This window comes from Haliotis rufescens, unplaced genomic scaffold, assembly GCF_023055435.1.
Source record: "Haliotis rufescens isolate VD_foot unplaced genomic scaffold, xgHalRufe1.0.p SCAF_3, whole genome shotgun sequence".
Lineage (NCBI taxonomy): Eukaryota > Metazoa > Mollusca > Gastropoda > Lepetellida > Haliotidae > Haliotis > Haliotis rufescens.
The window spans coordinates 12,835,675-12,854,731 of record NW_025964001.1 but is presented as its reverse complement, the minus strand read 5'-3'; the positions used below and the strand labels follow the sequence as shown (position 1 = coordinate 12,854,731).

Here is a 19,057-nt window from a genome sequence, read left to right as displayed (position 1 = left end):
GCGTTTTGCGACTGTTTTCAAACTTGTAAGATATTCGTAACGTTTGTACTTTGTTGGTCAAATCCAATTGTCAAGTGTATATTTTCTATTGATCGGCAGTTTATTCCCACCTATATCATGGTGGAGTGTTATTAGCAGAATGTGGGACATGCAGACATGTGGATGACAGCATGATCAACGTTCCATACCATTGGGATACGATGACCGAGTCTGACCATCCGATACCCACTGGCGGTTCTTATGTCAAGCATGAGGAATCTAATCTGACCCGGAATGCAAACAGTGTCCTTTTTAAAATATTAAAGATACACTATAGGTACATTACCTGGGGTTTGAGCAACCACATCTACATCCATGCATATGGTTAGAACATCATTACTGAAAAATGAACACGATATATACACAATGTATTATATGTGCTAAATGGTAGTACTGGACATTGTGTTATAGACAGAAACTGTCAATAATAAGATTATTATTGTAATGCTCGCTTGAAACAGTGAGTGAGTGAGTTGGGTTTGATGCCAAATTTAAAAGTATTCCAGTTATATCACGGAATGTCAGCTTAATGTGGGAGGAAAGCCCGAAGTGATGCAGTTTTCATATGTTATCAGTTTGGTGAAACCCACAAGTACGGATAAGGTGCTGACAAAGCTAGAAACATAATCGCGGGGAACTGCCCAAGGGACGCAACTCTGCACAGAGCCATATCTAAGCCTAATGTTGAATGAAAAGTGATGAAGCTCTCAGACGTCTCAGACGCTTTGGCATAATCCACGAGCAGGGGTCAGATGCTGATAAACCAAGGATACTAATCAAGGAGGGTCTGGTATTCGAAGCAAGGGTCATACGACCCTCAAGGTCTAACAACAACAGGTCTGTACAGCGAACTAAGACCCACTATTCCAGGGAGGAACAACCTGTACCATTCCCTACTAGTTTCGTCGTGGAAAAATGAGCAGAGAAAAATAATTTTATCGATGTCCATTATTGCGATGCACTTATTTCAATGGCAATTTATCGTTATTTGCTTCATGGCCCTGCACACGTTTGACAAATATAAAACTATCCTTGTTTACTGTACATAATTATATAAGTGAGTGAGTTGGGATTAACGCCGCTTTTAACAGTATTCCAGTTATATCGCGGTGCGTCAGCTTAATAACGGAGAAAAGCCCGAAGTGATGCAGGTCTCAGACGTTTACCACTTCGGTGAAACCCATGCCCACAGGTATGGTGCTGAGAAACATAATCGGGGCGAACCGGGATTCGAACCCACAATCATAGGTTTCTGGCGTGCCCAAGAGAAGCAACTCTGCGCAGCGAATCGTGGCGCCTTCGACGACTGGGTCATCCGTGCTCTCTCTCTCTCTCTCTCTCTCTCTCTCTCTCTCTCTCTCTCTCTCTCTCTCCCCCCCCCCCCCCCCCCCCCCCCATTTATACAATGAACTACAAGAAAGTCATCTTCAACAAGAAGACCTTGACATCCCCTACCCTTTTCAATTTTACTAAATTCACTTTATAGTCGTAACAGTGAGTGAGTGAGTGAGTTGGGTTTAACGCCGCTTTTAACAGTATTCCAGTTATATCGCGGCGTGTCAGCTTAATGTGGGAGGAAAGCCCGAAGTGATGCAGGTCTCAGACGTTTACCACTTCGGTGAAACCCACGAGCACGGGTATGGTGCTGACAAACCTAGAAACATAAACGGGGCGAACCGGGATTCATAGGTTTCTGGCGTGCCCAAGGGACGCAACTCTGCACAGCGAATCGCGGCGCCTTAGACGACTGGGCCACCCGTGCCCCAATAAATGTATGGAAGTCAATATTCTGTAGTTTCCTCACCTGTCAGAGATGCTTTCAGCCTGAACACAGACATGCTGGTGGCCGGGGACTGTGGCGTGGTACAGAACCGGCTGGATGGACTGGCTTCCACTAAGTATAGGCGGCATGGCAGGTAGACTGGGACTTTGTTGTAGTACCCTACACAAATAAACAATAGTCATTCATCTTCCGACAAGACATTAGTCGTAGAATTCTATCACGTTCTTAAAACACGGAGACACGGGTCATCATGGGCCTAATAATATAATGGGTCCTACCATCCTGCGGCTTGTAAGTATAGGGTTCTTGTTTAGTTTACATATTAGTGATAAAGGTACGTTATGATATTGAGAGTAATATTATATACCTGTCTGGCTCTGTAACAATTGGAATCGGACACTGCGTTCCCAATGTGCAAGTGACATGTGTTGGTATGGCTGGTTTAGGTTTTGCTCCTGCGAAAAAGTCGGAGATAGTTGTTGATATCACATGACAATCCATTATCCTACCAGTTACTGGCTACTCAGATAGGTAAAAAAATAACTACTTACAAAGATTATTTCAATGATTTTTCAATCAAAAATAACTTCTGCATTTATGACGTCCTTATGTTTTCCAATATCAAGTCATAAACGTTGGAATAACAAATAAGACTAACTTCCAATTACTAAATATGTCATTTAATAATGATAATTCATAACTCCTGTTGCACTGATCGTAATAGCACTGTATGATCACTGTATGCTGCGTTTTGTTTCAGTAAAATGTTGCACCATAGCATAAATTTGGATTAGTAATAGCATACCCATCACTGACAAATACAAATTGAAATAGCTACAAATGGAAATTTAGATAGGCGGCCTACGTACGCTCAACGGTCTTACTGGATATGTGCCTACCTGGTGGAGATACGCTGCCACTGGGGTCAAGCTTCGTCTCCACCTTAATGCACATAGTTTGTGACACTAAGCTGAAAGACGGAAAGAACATCACGTGTTGAGTCAATATATCACTCATGTAAGTTTTGAAACAATCAATAGGACTACCATACCTATATCACACGTATTATAGATAGTTTCAGAATAATGACAAAAACGTCAACGCCAGAGAATACCCTGTCTCGATAGTCTGCTGAAACATATTCCATGGGGTGTAAAAGGCAAAATACTGATGAAACTGTGAATGGATCACTACAAATCAGTGAAGACGAAAAGGATACACATATCCTTCCCTACCACAGCGTAAAAGAATCAAACCGTTTATCGTAGAATGTATAAGATTAAAGCATACATGTATTTGAAAGTGTAGCAGTTTGAATTTAAGCAAACGTACCTTACTCCTGCACTGGCCTTCATGCAAACGTTCTGGGATCCGGGAGCTGATGGTCCAATCTGAATCTCAACATCTTTATATGACCCCACAGAGCGGATCGGACCATTGCTAAACTGACTTGTACCAACCGGGTTAACCGAGATCGGGTTTCTGATGGAACATATTACATTTTGCAGCATGCATGCAGATCAAAATGAATAATGACTGAACATGGTAATTTATTTTAGGTGTTCTCTGTAGATACTGTTAAAGAGACTTGCTCCATGAATGACTCGACATTCAGCTGCTGATAACCATCAATTGATGACACAAAGCCTCTTCCAGTTTGTATAGTAAACGGTGTAACAGTAAAGATCCTGTTGTTTTTGTCAATCCTTATTAGGTGTATATAAGTCTGTAGTGTGTTGTCTTACTCCACTCTTGCTTGACAACGGTATCAGGATTATTACCGAAATGTCGAACCATAACAGAATGTCATCCATAAAATATCTTTTTACGTTACTTACTTCTACAAATGCCTTTCCAACAATTCAAACGGTTAACGCCGCTCTGGAAACTATTTCAGTTATATCACGGTTTACAGCTTAATGTAACGTCAAAAGTATAGGCTGCCCTAAACAGGTACCATATGACTGAACTTCAACTGTCATGGTACTAACAGAACACAGGTTAACAGCTGCAGGTTACATCTTCCCGAGGCAAGAGAATTGACTGACTGTAAAAGTCCAGTGTCCACCTTTGCCGAACTAGCCTGGAATTATGGAGTTATATTTTGGCTGGACTAATGAGTCTATGCATAGTCCAATCAAAATCGCGTAACGAAATCGACATCTGGTTTGAAAACTACCGTGCAGATTTAGGTCGATTGCAGGAGTTGTAAAAGCATGTGTAAGCATGTCAGCTTAGCGTCAACAGATATTTTGCAAATCTTTTCATGTTTTCAATCAAGGTGCCAACGTGATTTGATGCACTTCGCGAAGTAAGACCCATTTTATTACAAATAGATCTTGATTATCGATCAGATCGTCTTAACTGGGCGACGCCATTTTATCTGAAGCAAATGCAAGTGATCTGAGAGGTGGTATAAGATTGGTCAATGGGAGGGAGATAGAAGAGACAGAAATTCCAGCGTAGTTCGTCAAGGGTGGAAACTGGACTTTTACAGCCGGTTAACTCCCTTGCCTCGGATGGCAGGTTACGTCGCCCGCTATCATCATACACTACATACACACCCTTTTGTATTGGTACGTACGTTGTAACGCATGATGGCGGTTTGACCAGAACGTGAATGCTACATTTGGAAGAGGGGCACTCTACGGATGATGCGGCTCCGACGATTTCAGGCTGACGGAAACAAAGAGATCATTGAAAGATATATTATATACTGGTATTGATCATCAGAATAACATTTCATAAGAATACGGAACGATAACGCTGACCAAAAAGGACCGTCCAAATCATGTTCATTGGTGATGTTAATGTGTTTGCGGAAAATAGTCGGTCCAAAAACGTTTTGAAAAATACTGCTTTATATATAATTACACTGAATTTTCCGAAGACAAAATCCTGTTTCTTTTGGCGAAACGTCCAAACAATAACCTTGTGTCCCCAATACAGGCTTTTAGGGACTAAAATGGTCTCCAATCGGAAGACGACGTTGGAACAGTGTGTATTATATTCCTAGTTTGCAATTAGAGAATGTGGACATGAAGATGTTACTCACATGATCATTAGGCCCGCACGGCAGATTTGTGGCTGGAGATAGAAGACACAGACATAGCTGACTGATATTCGTGTCTAAGCCAGTGTTCATATGTCAGTAAAGGTAGTGTAACATCTAAGTAATAAACATAAACAAAGAGCTAGTGACAGCTCATGAATTATGGACATATGTTCCTTAACAACAAATTGAGATATCAAGACATGTTTGTTATATTAAGATAAGTAACACAGAAACTTTGTATACGCACTGGTCGGCTGATGTGTCTTCGTAGGGTCTTTTCCGAACGTATCTGCAAAGAAGTGTTAACTTTGTTGGTACATGGCGCAGGACGACGAAATGGTGTGCCTCGCGAAGAGATACTTCTCTGGGTGAAAATGAATTTATCATCCAAACTCGTAAAATCATTATGAATTCGCACCACAATCCTATGCAGACCATTGTGACGTTTACGGCTACCATGGCGAGAGAAGAGAGAGAGAGAGAGAGAGAGAGAGAGAGAGAGAGAGAGAGAGAGAGAGAGAGAGAGAGAGAGGCACATTGATAACTTGTACGTACTTGGATTGGGAGTGACTTTTATCGTGTAACATTTTCTGTCGTTGTTGGTTCTGGAATTAAAAGATAATATTTAACAATGCAAAAGTTAACTCGGAGGCTCGAAAGTATCATGCTGTAAATTCTGGAAGTACACTGTGTCTTATTTGACTGAAGCTTGGAGCGGAGCATAGAGGACTGGAGGGTTCTGGAGCGGACTGGAGTGGTGCGATCAAGTCTTCTTTAGCTCCGTAGTTCGTTGTGTAGATTTGCATTCTGTAGGCGTTCTGGGATCCTGGTATCCTTGGTTGGAAGTTTTAAATTCGTTTGTTAACCTTGACTTGTCAAGCCTATATCAGTGCTCGTCAGTTTCACAAATATTACTTCTTAGCCCGGCACGTTGAGCATCTCAAGTATTAATTGACATATTATAGCGGCGTTAAAATCCAACTCACTTGTATTGTTCTCCAAAATACTCACGTAGTTGCACACACTGTATGTTCTCCAATGTCTGTTTGGGAGGGGGTAACGGACAACGTGTGTAGATCGGGGTCCGTTGGGTCAGTTGTGACACTGGCCGGGATCGCCCCGGTCGTTGGCTGAAATCTGTAATGAATACAATCATAACAAGTATGCCGCTGACAAACATCCACAAAGCAAATGTCAGGAGTACTTAAATAGGTGTCTGCACATGAACCTGTATCTCAGGTTTTGAACTGAAATCAATTTGAAACACATAGCATTACTGAAATGCGATAACGAAGATTAACCGGTATTAATAAAACTAAACATTTGAGAACTTCGCTCGTAGTCTTCGATGACAGGGACCTAAAGACATGTTAACGGTTGTGGTGGAGGTTGAGAGGGTCAGCAAAACTGAGACAGTGATATGTGATGGCAGCCTAAAAGCACGGCTTGGGTAAGTCGACAGCCAGATAACAACATCCCATATACATTGTAATAACCATATGGTATTGTATTAAGAACTAGGGTACTTCGGTCCTTATCTGCCCGTAAAAAAACATTTTTGATATGGAGAATACATATGTGAGGCTCGAGGTTGTTTTTTTCCAAGAAGTAATATGATACTTTCAATTCTTCTGTGAACTCACCTAGTACCAGGAGTGGTTTTCATGTCGACGGAGCAGGTGGTGTCAACCGTGCATGTGATGACGGAGTTGTCAGGGAGTGAAGTCGAGACGATTTCCTTCGGAAACAGAAAAAAAACCACGTGCAAATGTATTCAGATGTCAATTATATGAGTATATGAGCAGGTTGGCGTCGTTCACGTCAATATCCAAGTTATAACACTGCGGCCTGTAAATACTGGAGCAAACCTGTGACTAGTTTACCTCTTACGAGCAGCAATGGAATGCTGGGGACAAAAACAACCCAGGTCCGCACGGAGTTCTATAATGATAATGCTCTACTTGCTGACATTTGAAACTTATATTCATATGGTCCTGGGAGAAAGGCGAGTGGATGATGATTGCAATTTGCAGCTATTCACGAAGGGTAGGAAAGCGAATGTTATCATTCTTAATTGTTCTGTTTATGAAGAAGTGATTAGCGTTGTCTAAAAGAAGCTTACCTTTGGTGTCACACCAAGTGACGGCTTTGGTGCTAAAGTCAGAAAGAAGCGTTAAAACAAATCTATATACACATGTACATGTGTGTCTATGTTCTCAAAATCCAAAAGTTATTGGTAATAACATCTATCTTCAATATAATTCTTTCTTATAATTGATTAAAATACCGATAATTAAGTAGTTGTAATCAGATGTTTTAACTGATCAATGTACAATTTTACTCATAGAAGCTATAGTTTACGTAATCCTTATTCATATTCTTTATTTCCTAAGAAATCGATCTCCTGCACGACAAACATTAAGACAGGTTTTATGAACAGTGACAGGGAAAAATAGTGTTAAAGTAAATCTTACTTGAAGCGTGGGGTGTCGGATTAACATTTGCACACCATTCGTTCCCTTCTAGTCTGTATGTACAAAAGACAGCAAGATAAATATTGATATGTAGAGACACGTTACATCAAAAACACGATTATGGCAAACATCGCTTGAAATCACGTTTGAAGACACGTTTCTGATTACAGTGGAAGAGAAACGATGGAGGAAACATAGAAGGTGGTTGAAAAAGGGGTATAGTTACAAGTGTTCATCTTAGTCAGCAAGGGCATTCCTGGGCAGAATAAGCTTGTACTATTGCTACTGAGAGTGCTGGGTTTGGTGGCTTCGTACATCATGGGCAAATTCTCAGCTTAACCTGGGTGAATTTGGGTTTCACTACGTGGACGGTGTTCTTGGTCTGATTGCAGATCTACTTAACACAAACGTAACATAGTTTAAACCCATTACAGGTTGCCTCGAATCAGTTTGTTCTAATGATTTTTAATCGAATAGGTAAACATCTATTACCTGTGTCACTAAGGGATTTCCACCTACATTAATCGCACACGCCGTGATATAACTAGTTTACTTACACACATATGCTGCTCAACATTTGAAGGGGGCCATGTCTGTATGCACAGAAATGATAGAAATGTCTCCACAAAATGTTGAGTAACAAATAATTTTAGATAATACTTACGATGTCAGTTTATTCCTGACTTTGAAACACACGGGCTGGAGAACGTGTTTAGTACTATCCGGTATTATAGGGACTTTGATGCTGAATTTCCCGTCTGGTGTCTGCGTTATTGTTGGTGTTGCTATTGGTGGACCTCTCGTTTGAACCACCTCCACGCCGCTGTTGAACATATATGCACTACATTTCAAAAGTAACTTTCCCGCCACTATTGCGGCTCTAACGCGGAATTATCGCGCCACTTTTGAGGCCAATTAACGCGAAACTATTGCGCCACTATAGCCTCAGTGCATTTTATTAAAATGTTGTATGTAAGAAGCATTCGTGTAATTAATAATGTTACTTGCTGCAGCTTTATTGATATTTGAATTTATGAAGGGACACAACTGAGTCATTTAGCAATATTTTCATATGTGACTAATCCATCGTTATTCACTTTTATAAGTTGGTAGGCACTACAGCTAGGGTGTTGAGGGTGTTCCAAATACAGCGTTATGGTCAACTTAAACAATATCTGTTACTAAGATATGTCTTACCCTTGTGGGTTCGTCCCCGGTTCCACGAGAATGGAAACGTCACAGCTGGTCGGACACGGTATTATTGTTCCACTGGTCAAAGTCGGTCGGAGAACATGAGGCTACATTAAGTGAAGATACATTGTGTATATATCCAGCGATAACGATGTACAGTTTTTAGTTTGGTTTGGTTTGGTTTGGTTTGTTGTTTAACGCCGCACTCAGCACTATTTCAGCCATATGACGGCGGTCTGTAAATAATCGAGTCTGGACCAGACAATCCAGTGATTGACATCATTAGCATCGTTACACGCAATTGGGATACGATGACATGCGAGGCTGACCACCCGATCCCGCCTCTTACGACAAGCCTTGTCGCCTTTTACGGCAAGCATGGGTTGCAAATTTTAGCCCGGATCTTTACGGGTCGCTATGTACAGTTGGATAATGTGCAGTAACATTACCTTCACCTAATACTGTTACCTTCCTCTGGTGACTGAGTCAACTTAACGTAATTTGACAGTAGACTCATTTTTGAAATAAAATGTAAGTAAAAAGTTATAAAATAAACACACTGGAGTTTCACTGTTAATAGTTTGTACATGAAATGTTTATTGTTCAATTTGCAGATAACCAACATAACATATGTTTATTTCCACTTTACGATGACAAAACTGATACCAACTAGTTGGTGTTAGTGATGATGATGAATGGCGTATTGAAGTGGGTTGTCAACTGGAATTGGAACACTAATAGTAGCCTATACACAAAGTATGTCACAGTGTACTCAAATAATGCCATTAACACCAACGTACTTGATTTGCATATATCAGAGGCATTGAATGTGTGTAGTTCAGCTACTTCGTAACTTTTGTTATGCCTAAAGGCAATAAAGCAAGCCATGGGAGGTTTATCTCTGAACGGAAAATCTTTATTATGATCATTGATCATCGATTATTACAACGCAAATGATATGAAGTCACAGTCATATCTAGAAAGCATCTAATTCCAAGCTCTGTATACCCATCATAATACACTCTCTTTGTCATCTTCCCGAGGCAAGGGAGATAATTGGCTATAAAAGTGCAGTTGAAACTGGATTTTATAGTCAGTTAACGCCCTTGCCTCAGGAAGATGTCTCTTAGTGGAATTCTATCACGTTTTCTGTCTGGAATGTATTGCCACAAACATATACACATCTTTTAACCTACAATTGTAAATACCATTATCATCAGAGGTGGTTACTCTAATTTGAAACCTCTGACTTACACATCAGAATTGACCAAGTCACAATAGAATTATCATGAAATGATTTGTCTGGACATGGATGATGATTTAAGCCACCTACCTTGCTTGCGTCAACACCTAGTCCAGATAAAGTGCCTGGAAAAACACATATCATTTTGATTATATAGAATAAATAAAATAAATATACATGTACATAATTTTATTTCCAAAATAATATTTGTTAAATCACGTTTTTTTTATACAGTTGCTTTTCCCCGTAAAATGGCCTATTAGACCACTGCCCATAGTTATGTTCCCTTTACACGATGAGCAACGAGTGGCCATGTGCACCGATTCCATACAGATGTATTACGGAAACAATGTGTTACATATCTACCTGATAGAGTGCCGGGCTCAGATGTAGATGCGCCCACTCCAGCCCCAGGTGTCGCTGTTACGCCACCTTCAACGGAGATTTATTCATTTATAAATAAATTGCGAGTGATTTCATGGTATTTGATTGGCGAACAAAGCAATATTATTTTGTGTTGATTTTTCAAAAAGACTAAAAACAATGAGGACTCGCTGTCTAACGCCCAGTCATCTAAGGCGCCGCGATTCGCTGTGCAGAGTTGCGTCCCCTGTACACGCCAGAAACCTTTGATTGTGTGTTCGAATCCCGGTTCGCCCCGATTATGTTTTTAGGTTTGTCAGCACCATACCCGTGCTCGTGGGTTTCACCGAAGTGGTAAACGTCTGAGACCTGCATCACTTCGGGCTTTCCTCCCACATTAAGCTGACACGCCGTGATATAACTGGAATACTGTTAAAAGCGGCGTTAAACCCAACTCACTCACTCACTCACTCACTCATCCAGAGACGTATGATCTGTTGTACATGGAGTCTGAACTGATTACCTGGACTCTGAACCTTGACTATGTAGCATCGTTTTGATGACCCGTCTTGGCTGGAAGTAAAACAAGTTTCAATGAATTGATAACACCCGACATCCATCCATGTTCTGTATCTATACTCAAATGAAACCTCTCGTGAAAATGTGCACCATCTGTACTTGAACATTAGGTTACCTATTCAAAGGTGTCCTGCAAAGAAGTTAAATTATCCAACTTTTATAAACTATCAGGGTAATCCTGTGACGAAGATGTATACAGTTCTCTACGTTGGATTATGTCCCTTAGCCGTGCCAGGATTCTGTGGGTTCGTATCCTAGATTTGAAACTGTTGATGATTCTTGGTAAACGTTTAAGATCTGTATTACTATCCTCACACATTAGGTTGACGCGCTTTCATTTGATGTAATGATGTTAAAACCGGCGTGCATCCCAACTCACTCACCTTCCCATATATTCTAAATAGCACAATCATAAACGTGAAATACAACGCTCGGACGCGCATACATGTACTGTTTGATATTGTTATCTCAGTAACCTTACGGGGTCACGGGTGGTCAAGTCGTAAAACGCCGCAATTCGCTGTGCAGAGTTGCGTCCCTTGGGCACGCCAGAAACCTATGATTGTGGGTTCGAATCCCGGTTCGCCCCGATTATGTTTCTAGGTTTGTGAGCACCATACCCGTGCTCGTGGGTTTCACTAAAGTGGTAAACGTCTGAGACCTGCATCACTTCGGGCTTTCCTAACACATTAAACTGACACGCCGTGATATAATTTGAATACTGTTAAAAGCGGCGTTAAACCCAACTCACTCACTCACTCACTCACTCAGTAACTTACGTTTCCACACACACGTTGTTATCGCCGATGTTTTTGTCAGTTGGTGATATTTTAATTTTTGTTTCCGTTGCAGGAGTTAAGCCAGGTTCAACGATATAGGGTATTGTGGTGGCAATAGGTGTTTTCAGGCTTGAACAGAAAAAAGATACATACATTGCAAAACATTGTGGCATATAAATATGTTTGCCACAAACGTAAGACATAAATATGAAAAATAGTTTTGTTAAAATGACTGAACTATTTCAAATCAGGCAAATGATTATACTAGCTGAACGGTACACATGTATATGTAGTTCTACTTGTATATGTTTCAATGAACATTACTCAGAACGTGGATGCTCATGATGTCAATCAGTGGATTGCCTGGTCAATTATTAACAGACCACCGTCATATAGCTGGAATATTGCTGAGTGCAGCGTTAAACAAACAAACAAACAAATAAACAAACAAACAAACAAACAAATTTAGAGAATAACCAACGAACTACTTGGGATTAGTCATTATCCGTCCAAAGGGAATGAATTCACACCTGATACATTGTCTAGATCTGATATATATTTTATACATTATCATTTTGTTTTAGAAAATCTTGAAAATGGCTGTTTGTCGATAAAGGTAGAGATATAAGCTCAGTCAAATTATTTTATCGAAATAATTTTATTGAAATATATTACTGAAAGCGACAAAATAAGAAATCTCTGCCAAAAGCATGAGCATGTGTCGACGAATCAATGGTGATGATACCAGGTGTTTGGGGAAAAGGTGAGTCTATATGTGAGATATATATTAAGGCTCATGATCGTTGTTCTCCGAATGCACGAAAACGCCCCGGAAACAGAAAAAAGCAGTTTCTGCTTTCATATAAATTTAAGAACCTAGGTATATTTGATTTCTAACCATTTGTTTGTTACGATTTCATTACAATGCGCTTGAAACAGACACTATACTAAACAGTTTACAAAAAGAATGTTTAATAGTTTTAGTATTTTATGTTTTACAATACAATCGATTGCTCCAAAGTAAAGAGCATGTGTACTTGGCTAAAATGCATTGACCAATGGGGATTGCGGGAAAGGATATATGTCCCCTGCAACATATGCATGTCGTAAGAAGCTCGGTGGCATGTCATCGTATCCTAATTGCGTAGATCGATGCTCATGTCAACCACTGGATTGTCTGGTCCAGACTTGATTATTTACAGAGGCTATGATATAGACGAAATATTGCTGAGTTTGGTATTAAACAACAAACAAACATAAATCATGTATTCTCCCCTCACGAAGAACTACACGTAAAAACATTGTTCCTTGACACTTCGCAAACTGACTGTGCATCACCTCGAATAATGCTTAATTCAGCTACTCGATGTCACGTCCACTCACTTGTGTCCCGGCCGAGCAGTGACAGGGAGGGTGCAAGTAGTTCCTACAGTGCACGGGATCACTGAACCATCTGGTATTGTAGGGCTGGAGAAACCATCCTGAAAACGTGGAAACTAAATATTATACCAAATAACACTTTCAACCCTTAAATACAAATACGTGGGTGAACATAGTGAAATAGTATTATTACGTCGATTAGTTGGGTTTTTAAATATAAATAAATCATCAAGCAGATTTCTAAAACGTCAGATTTGTCTGTTTTTGGATCAATTGATGTACACTAAGGAATTAAACTTTCATACGATTTATTCTACTTAGTTCAACTCACTGTTGTGGAACTTGAAGCTGGAAGAAACAATTGATGAACTATGTTATAATGTGTCAATGTTTTTGTCTGGAATCTAAAATAAATATTTGCCATAGCAATAGTCTTGGAGATAGCTCACATCTGTTTCAATAGGAAATGCATGGACCACACTGGCATATCTTTCGAATTTCCCTATGTTTCACATATATAATTTTCTTCGTTGTCAATCACTGAAATGATTAAACGTTCTAAGGCTATTTTACGAGGTCTAAATCAGATTTTCATAATTGCATGAACATGCTGTGCACTTTTCTTGAAGTCCACTTACTGACTCACCCAGAACCTGTGTTCTGATGTAATTATACATGCATAAGAAATTATGAACTTGCTATTCGAATGAAATGCTATTGGATACGCGTCAGCGTATTTGGTATCTATGTTATATAAGGTATACTTCGATACAAAAAAGTCAAAATATGATGACATACAATAAATGTTGTTACTTACATCCTGGAGGTGTATGCTTTATAACAACACACCACGGTTCGCTCTTTACCCTAGAAACGCAAAATATAGGAAAACAGTGACAGGCGGAATCTCAAAAGTAAGCATCGTTGCATAATAAGGCACTGAGGAGATCATTACTTCATTATTACAAAGTGACATTATTGTTCGGCGTTAAAGAACACACACACACACACACACACACACACACACACACACACACACACACACACACACACACACACACACACACACACACACACACACACGCACGAAAGCATTCAAATACAGGCCAAATGGAGACGAAACCCAGCTGAAAGCTTGGACTCACCCTGAGCTGGACTCTAGCTCCACGCAGTGGTGTGTTTCACCTGGTAGTGTTGATGTTGGAAGAGGAATATCTACTTTAAATGCACCCTTTCCGTCTGGAACTGGAATTGTGCCACTACTGAGTCCATCCACGACAGGTGCTTTCAAGGAGCTGTACAAAACCGTTAGAATCATAGTTCAAATGAAAATGGAACTTGCCTCACATGTTAGTTTAACTATGAACAACACTATGCAATAACAGTATGTGCAATCGACCGACAATGTCCTTGCATCTAATGTCAATGATGTTCAATGACAGGCATCTACGTTCAGAGACTCACCTCCCAGTATTCCCAGCGCTGGCAACAACAGGTATTGTGCACGGTTTGCCAATCTCACAATTAATAACAAATCCGTTCGTAACTGTTGGCTCCAGTATATGAGGCTGTGGGATAGAAAACAAAATGGTTTCATACCAATACATCTGTTTTCACAGTTTCACTGATGGACGATTATTCAATGAGATGGACACAGCTAACTATATCAACTGTTTAGATGTCTACTATATGCAAATGATAGTCAGTAGTGATAGGGCTTATATCAAGGAAATCACGTACTGATCAATTAGAAATGTGAAAAATGTTCAGGTAGATCAAGATTGTTGATGACGAATAATCTCTTTGGCATCCAAATGTCTTTCATTTTAGGACAAATGCGTCAAAGGCATTTTGTTAGACATGTAAGAATTGTCTCACTTCGGAATTTCCTCTAACATGAAGCCGTCCCATTGTGATACAACTGAAATGACAACCCTCTTTATTTAACTCTACAAAAGAATATTTTTCCTAAGCAAATACCTTTTTGTCGTCAATACCAAGCGTTTGGAGAACAGCTGCAAAAGAATTGCTTGCATTAAGAACCAAACCAAAACAGATAAGCAGACAAAGTAAGTGTGAGTAGGTGTAGTCTTTTTTAAGTAAATGAAATGAAGGATGGATTATTTTAGATGCAATATTTTATGACAAAATATGTATAGAGTATATTTTTTATTCATGTACACATATGTTTTCCATAGAGATAAAACAGATTCTCTGTAAGATCTTTATTGTGATTTTGGACAATAGTATCCATCATGGAATATATGTTTCTATGGCACCTACATGTTTGACACTTGTCATCTGTGTATCCAGTATCACAAACACATTCTGGCACAGTGTTCTGATTCAAACAGGATCCGTGGTTGCTGCACTGTTCTGTCACGCATGGATCTGACAACGAAAGGCACTTCAACTTTTCAGAGCAAAATATTATGAAATGTTGTTGATTATGAAAACAAACACTGACGTTTACTCTGGTAAATACTTGGACCTAATTTTAAAATACAAAGGACAATATGCTTGATAAAGGTTTATGCTGGTATAGTTTGTGTTAACTGTGCAACTGAAACCGTTGTTTAAGAAGTAACGAAAGTTAACGACATGTTTTAAATTCAATCAATCATTCTTCCGACAAAAATACAATATATGTCCATTTGTCAAAGATACAACGTTTTATGTCAAACGACCGTTCGCTTATTACTGCTAAGGCAATGTGAGTAAAGCAAAGTTCTTTGACAATGACGTCACTCGATATTACTTCGTCTGTGCATGACGTTAATGTCAATAATGTCCAAGTCACTTAAGGGTGAATGACGCTTGATACATATGAATGAATTTTTTCTCTGTCAAAACTACAATCATTTTAAGTGAATTGTGTTTGGCGTTTTTGGTGAAAAATATGACTGGATAGAATCCCATAACAATATTTCTCAAGGTTTCTTATGATTACGGAGGGGCGGTCGGGTTGCCTAGTGGTTAAAGCGTTCGTTCGTCACGCCGAAGACCCGGGTTCGATTCCCGACATGGGTACTATGTGTGAAGCCCATTTCTGGTGTCCCCCGCCGTGATGTTGCTGGAATATTGCTAAAAGCTGCGAAAAACCAAACTCACTCACTCGCTCACTATGATCACGGAAAAGGTTTTGTCACTAATACTTTATTCACTTTAGTAAAAGGTATGTAAGTTGCACAAATAACACACCATTCGAATCGTATTATAATGTATGTACAAAATAGGTAAAAAATATAAAATAAATCCACAGACCTGTAGATGGAGAATTTTTCACCTCATAGCATCTGTGTTCACCTGAAGGCCTACAAATAGATGGATATTTATTTTGTATGTGGTGTAGTTCAAAGGTTAATGGACAGTTGAACGACAATAAATATTTAATGGTTAACTCCTTTACTTATAACATTGACTTTAATGGACAAGAATGTGTTTTGAGAAATAAACATTCATAATCATATGATATGAGCGTTGAAATTGTATTGTGAAATAAGTACTGCAGCTTACCCTGCATCAATGCACAATTTCTTGTTTGTACTATCTGGTTTGTAAAGGACATCGGTGACACAGTCGCTACCGTCTTGAGTTGTTTTAAACGCCGTTCCCGTAGTCGATGTAGGTGTGACTTGTTTACTGAAATAATGGAGACACTTTTTTAATTTACGTGGTACTCTTACAATTCTTCTGTATCTGTGTTCAACATCATCCAGGTTACATGGCAATACAAGTCATACTGTTCGAACCTTTACATTGCATCATAAAACGTTCAACTTCAAATTATCTTTATATTGGATACATTCATTCAAGTTAATTACAACTGTGACTTTACAGAGACTGGTATATAAAATTCATTAGAAACAAACGAAAATTAAAGGTTATGTATTACCAGTCTCTGGAAGATGGATCCAATGTACTGTGAACCAGGACGTGACATTCACTTTCACATGTTATTGAGCTCCCATCCGGTAGTGTAGGGACAGTGAAAACCGACTGAAACACAATCGTTTAACTTCAGTTATACATTTGTAATTTGAAATGGCAATGTAGCAGCATTACCACACTTTAGAATTACATTGTAAGATTACATTAAAAGCTCACCTAAAATGCAACGCTTTGAATCAAATAACTATCGTCAAGAAACCACATCTACTACAGCTGTTGATAGTTGTTCATATGAGGATAACTAATGAATAAGTTCGAAATATTAAGTTAGATACACCATAATCCTCGTCTGCCTAACAAGATCGGGATATTGACAGACATTTATGACAGGAGAGTAATGCGTTTTCAAATAGCATAAGCATATCTAACAATCTTCTCATCATGTTGTGAGCTCTGATGGATAACAACTTACTCCTGTAGGAACTGGAGCTGTAACTCCGCCGTCAGTGACATCTACGTTGTAACACACTGAGTCAGCTCTGTAACAAGTAAAACATGGAAACAGACAAAAAAGGAAACCAGTGTGTGAAAGGAAGGACATGAATTACAGAATTGTATTATCGTGAATATCGGGATTTCTACTGTTAAATATCTATTAAACCTTCCTATACTGAAATGGACGACGCACTTACGTTGCAGATGTTAGCTTGAAGCAAACTCTCTTTGGTCCTTTGTCGGGAGCAGTCAGAGTAACTGGCGTCGAGTACAGACCAGGCACACCCGTTGTAGTTTCCAATTTGGGATTCGGATCCACCGTCACAGCCACATTACCAGAGGTTGGTCCTGCCTTAAGTGTTGGTACCTGAAGACTTTTCAAAACATAAATGTGCACTTATTATCGATATATGTATTACACATCTTTACGTCTTTTATGCAAAGGCTCACATTCAATTGACCTGAATACAATTGAAGAAAATTTCATCAATAAATAAATCTTGCTTAATTTTCTATCCATTTTTGTTAATGACCGTCATGTGATAACGAAAACATATCTTCAAACATATCCCGGGTTATAATTTACATATAGTTCATACATTCTTAAATATGTCAGCTACAAGTCTTTACAGTAAAACAGGAATGATATGTCTACGTATATTAACTTTCAAAAGTACCTTCCATCAGGGACTTGTGTATGCACTGGAAAGACACAAGGTGTGCCCTTCACACACTTTATTGTGCCTCCATTTTCCACATTGTTGCCTGCATATTTTGGCTGTTAAAGAAATCACAATGTAGTTATATGCCGACAGAGGTGTCGAACATTCGTTAAACAATCCTCAGACAGTGAATGAATGATTATTAGAAATCTATCTTGGTAACTTAGGATTTTCTACGTTCAATGAAAATCATTTCTTAGAAACGTATGTCAAACTTCTAAAGGAAACCTGGTTCACCACTTGGATGCGTTATTTAACATACTGTAGGAAGAAATCACACCATAAAATATAAACTTACAGTGGTTCCCGTGTTATGTGTTGGGCCTGCAAGAAAATTTATTGACATCAATATTTGTGTATATATGTAATACAGAATAAACAGGATACGGCATCCTACTATTTACTATGGCCAAAAACACCAATGCACAAGACAGAAAGTCGATAAAAAGTCCTTAGTCTTTCAAAAGCACACACTAATATCTGTGATACACATTCTGCTATGCTTTTTTCTGTATATGCACGAACCAATATGCGACAGAGCAATCATTATCAAATGAAAATTATGAGTTAACAAAACATTCTCCAACCTATATCACAGGTAGTGCCAGAGTATCCTAGGGGACAATTGCAGGTGCTTGTTGCTGTTTCGAGTTTCCCTCCATTACTGCAAGGAATAGTCGTTGCTGCTGACAACAAAAATATACAGTATTCTTCAAAGTTACGTTCCAGTGCTATGCAGTCATTCATATCCGTGTTTTATCATTTTAGGTTAAATGAGAATTGTTTAAAACATAATTCATTAATTCATTCAACTTAACGCAATTCATCAGGAACATGTAAGATATTTGCAGGAAACATGATTGGTGACGTACGGTTTTGACACTTTGGGCCCGTGAAACCAGTCTCACATACGCACTCTGCTGTCGTGGGTTCTTTGAAACATGAGCCATGGTTATTGCAGGTTTCAGTCGCACAAGGATCTAAAGGGCAAACATATATACTTTATGTAAATAATATCCAAGTCAGTTTAGGGTGCACGTGTACGACGTTTAATATATGTGTA

The 19,057-nt window shown here is 39.2% G+C and overlaps 1 protein-coding gene across 1 annotated transcript in view; it reads right to left on the bottom strand.

Moving 5' to 3' along the window:
• LOC124134765 (mucin-3A-like) overlaps positions 1 to 19,057 on the bottom strand; it is a 47,335-nt gene that overhangs the window by 2,863 nt on the left and 25,415 nt on the right. Inside the window, exons 67-101 of the mRNA XM_048403769.1 lie at positions 18,867 to 18,974; positions 18,582 to 18,680; positions 18,293 to 18,318; positions 17,950 to 18,050; positions 17,470 to 17,646; positions 17,250 to 17,316; positions 16,782 to 16,885; positions 16,403 to 16,528; positions 16,151 to 16,200; positions 15,170 to 15,277; positions 14,867 to 14,901; positions 14,351 to 14,454; positions 14,032 to 14,181; positions 13,704 to 13,753; positions 13,218 to 13,234; positions 12,890 to 12,987; positions 11,507 to 11,635; positions 10,672 to 10,721; positions 10,152 to 10,217; positions 9,876 to 9,910; positions 8,549 to 8,649; positions 8,016 to 8,174; positions 7,352 to 7,404; positions 7,000 to 7,031; positions 6,521 to 6,615; positions 5,889 to 6,014; positions 5,433 to 5,482; positions 5,125 to 5,166; positions 4,878 to 4,909; positions 4,407 to 4,498; positions 3,155 to 3,304; positions 2,722 to 2,792; positions 2,190 to 2,277; positions 1,844 to 1,981; positions 326 to 378 (exon numbers count right to left, since the gene is read on the bottom strand). Coding sequence (XP_048259726.1) covers positions 326 to 378; positions 1,844 to 1,981; positions 2,190 to 2,277; positions 2,722 to 2,792; positions 3,155 to 3,304; positions 4,407 to 4,498; positions 4,878 to 4,909; positions 5,125 to 5,166; positions 5,433 to 5,482; positions 5,889 to 6,014; positions 6,521 to 6,615; positions 7,000 to 7,031; positions 7,352 to 7,404; positions 8,016 to 8,174; positions 8,549 to 8,649; positions 9,876 to 9,910; positions 10,152 to 10,217; positions 10,672 to 10,721; positions 11,507 to 11,635; positions 12,890 to 12,987; positions 13,218 to 13,234; positions 13,704 to 13,753; positions 14,032 to 14,181; positions 14,351 to 14,454; positions 14,867 to 14,901; positions 15,170 to 15,277; positions 16,151 to 16,200; positions 16,403 to 16,528; positions 16,782 to 16,885; positions 17,250 to 17,316; positions 17,470 to 17,646; positions 17,950 to 18,050; positions 18,293 to 18,318; positions 18,582 to 18,680; positions 18,867 to 18,974 — 2,982 coding nt within the window. The remainder of the gene's footprint in view (positions 1 to 325; positions 379 to 1,843; positions 1,982 to 2,189; positions 2,278 to 2,721; positions 2,793 to 3,154; positions 3,305 to 4,406; positions 4,499 to 4,877; positions 4,910 to 5,124; positions 5,167 to 5,432; positions 5,483 to 5,888; positions 6,015 to 6,520; positions 6,616 to 6,999; positions 7,032 to 7,351; positions 7,405 to 8,015; positions 8,175 to 8,548; positions 8,650 to 9,875; positions 9,911 to 10,151; positions 10,218 to 10,671; positions 10,722 to 11,506; positions 11,636 to 12,889; positions 12,988 to 13,217; positions 13,235 to 13,703; positions 13,754 to 14,031; positions 14,182 to 14,350; positions 14,455 to 14,866; positions 14,902 to 15,169; positions 15,278 to 16,150; positions 16,201 to 16,402; positions 16,529 to 16,781; positions 16,886 to 17,249; positions 17,317 to 17,469; positions 17,647 to 17,949; positions 18,051 to 18,292; positions 18,319 to 18,581; positions 18,681 to 18,866; positions 18,975 to 19,057) is intronic.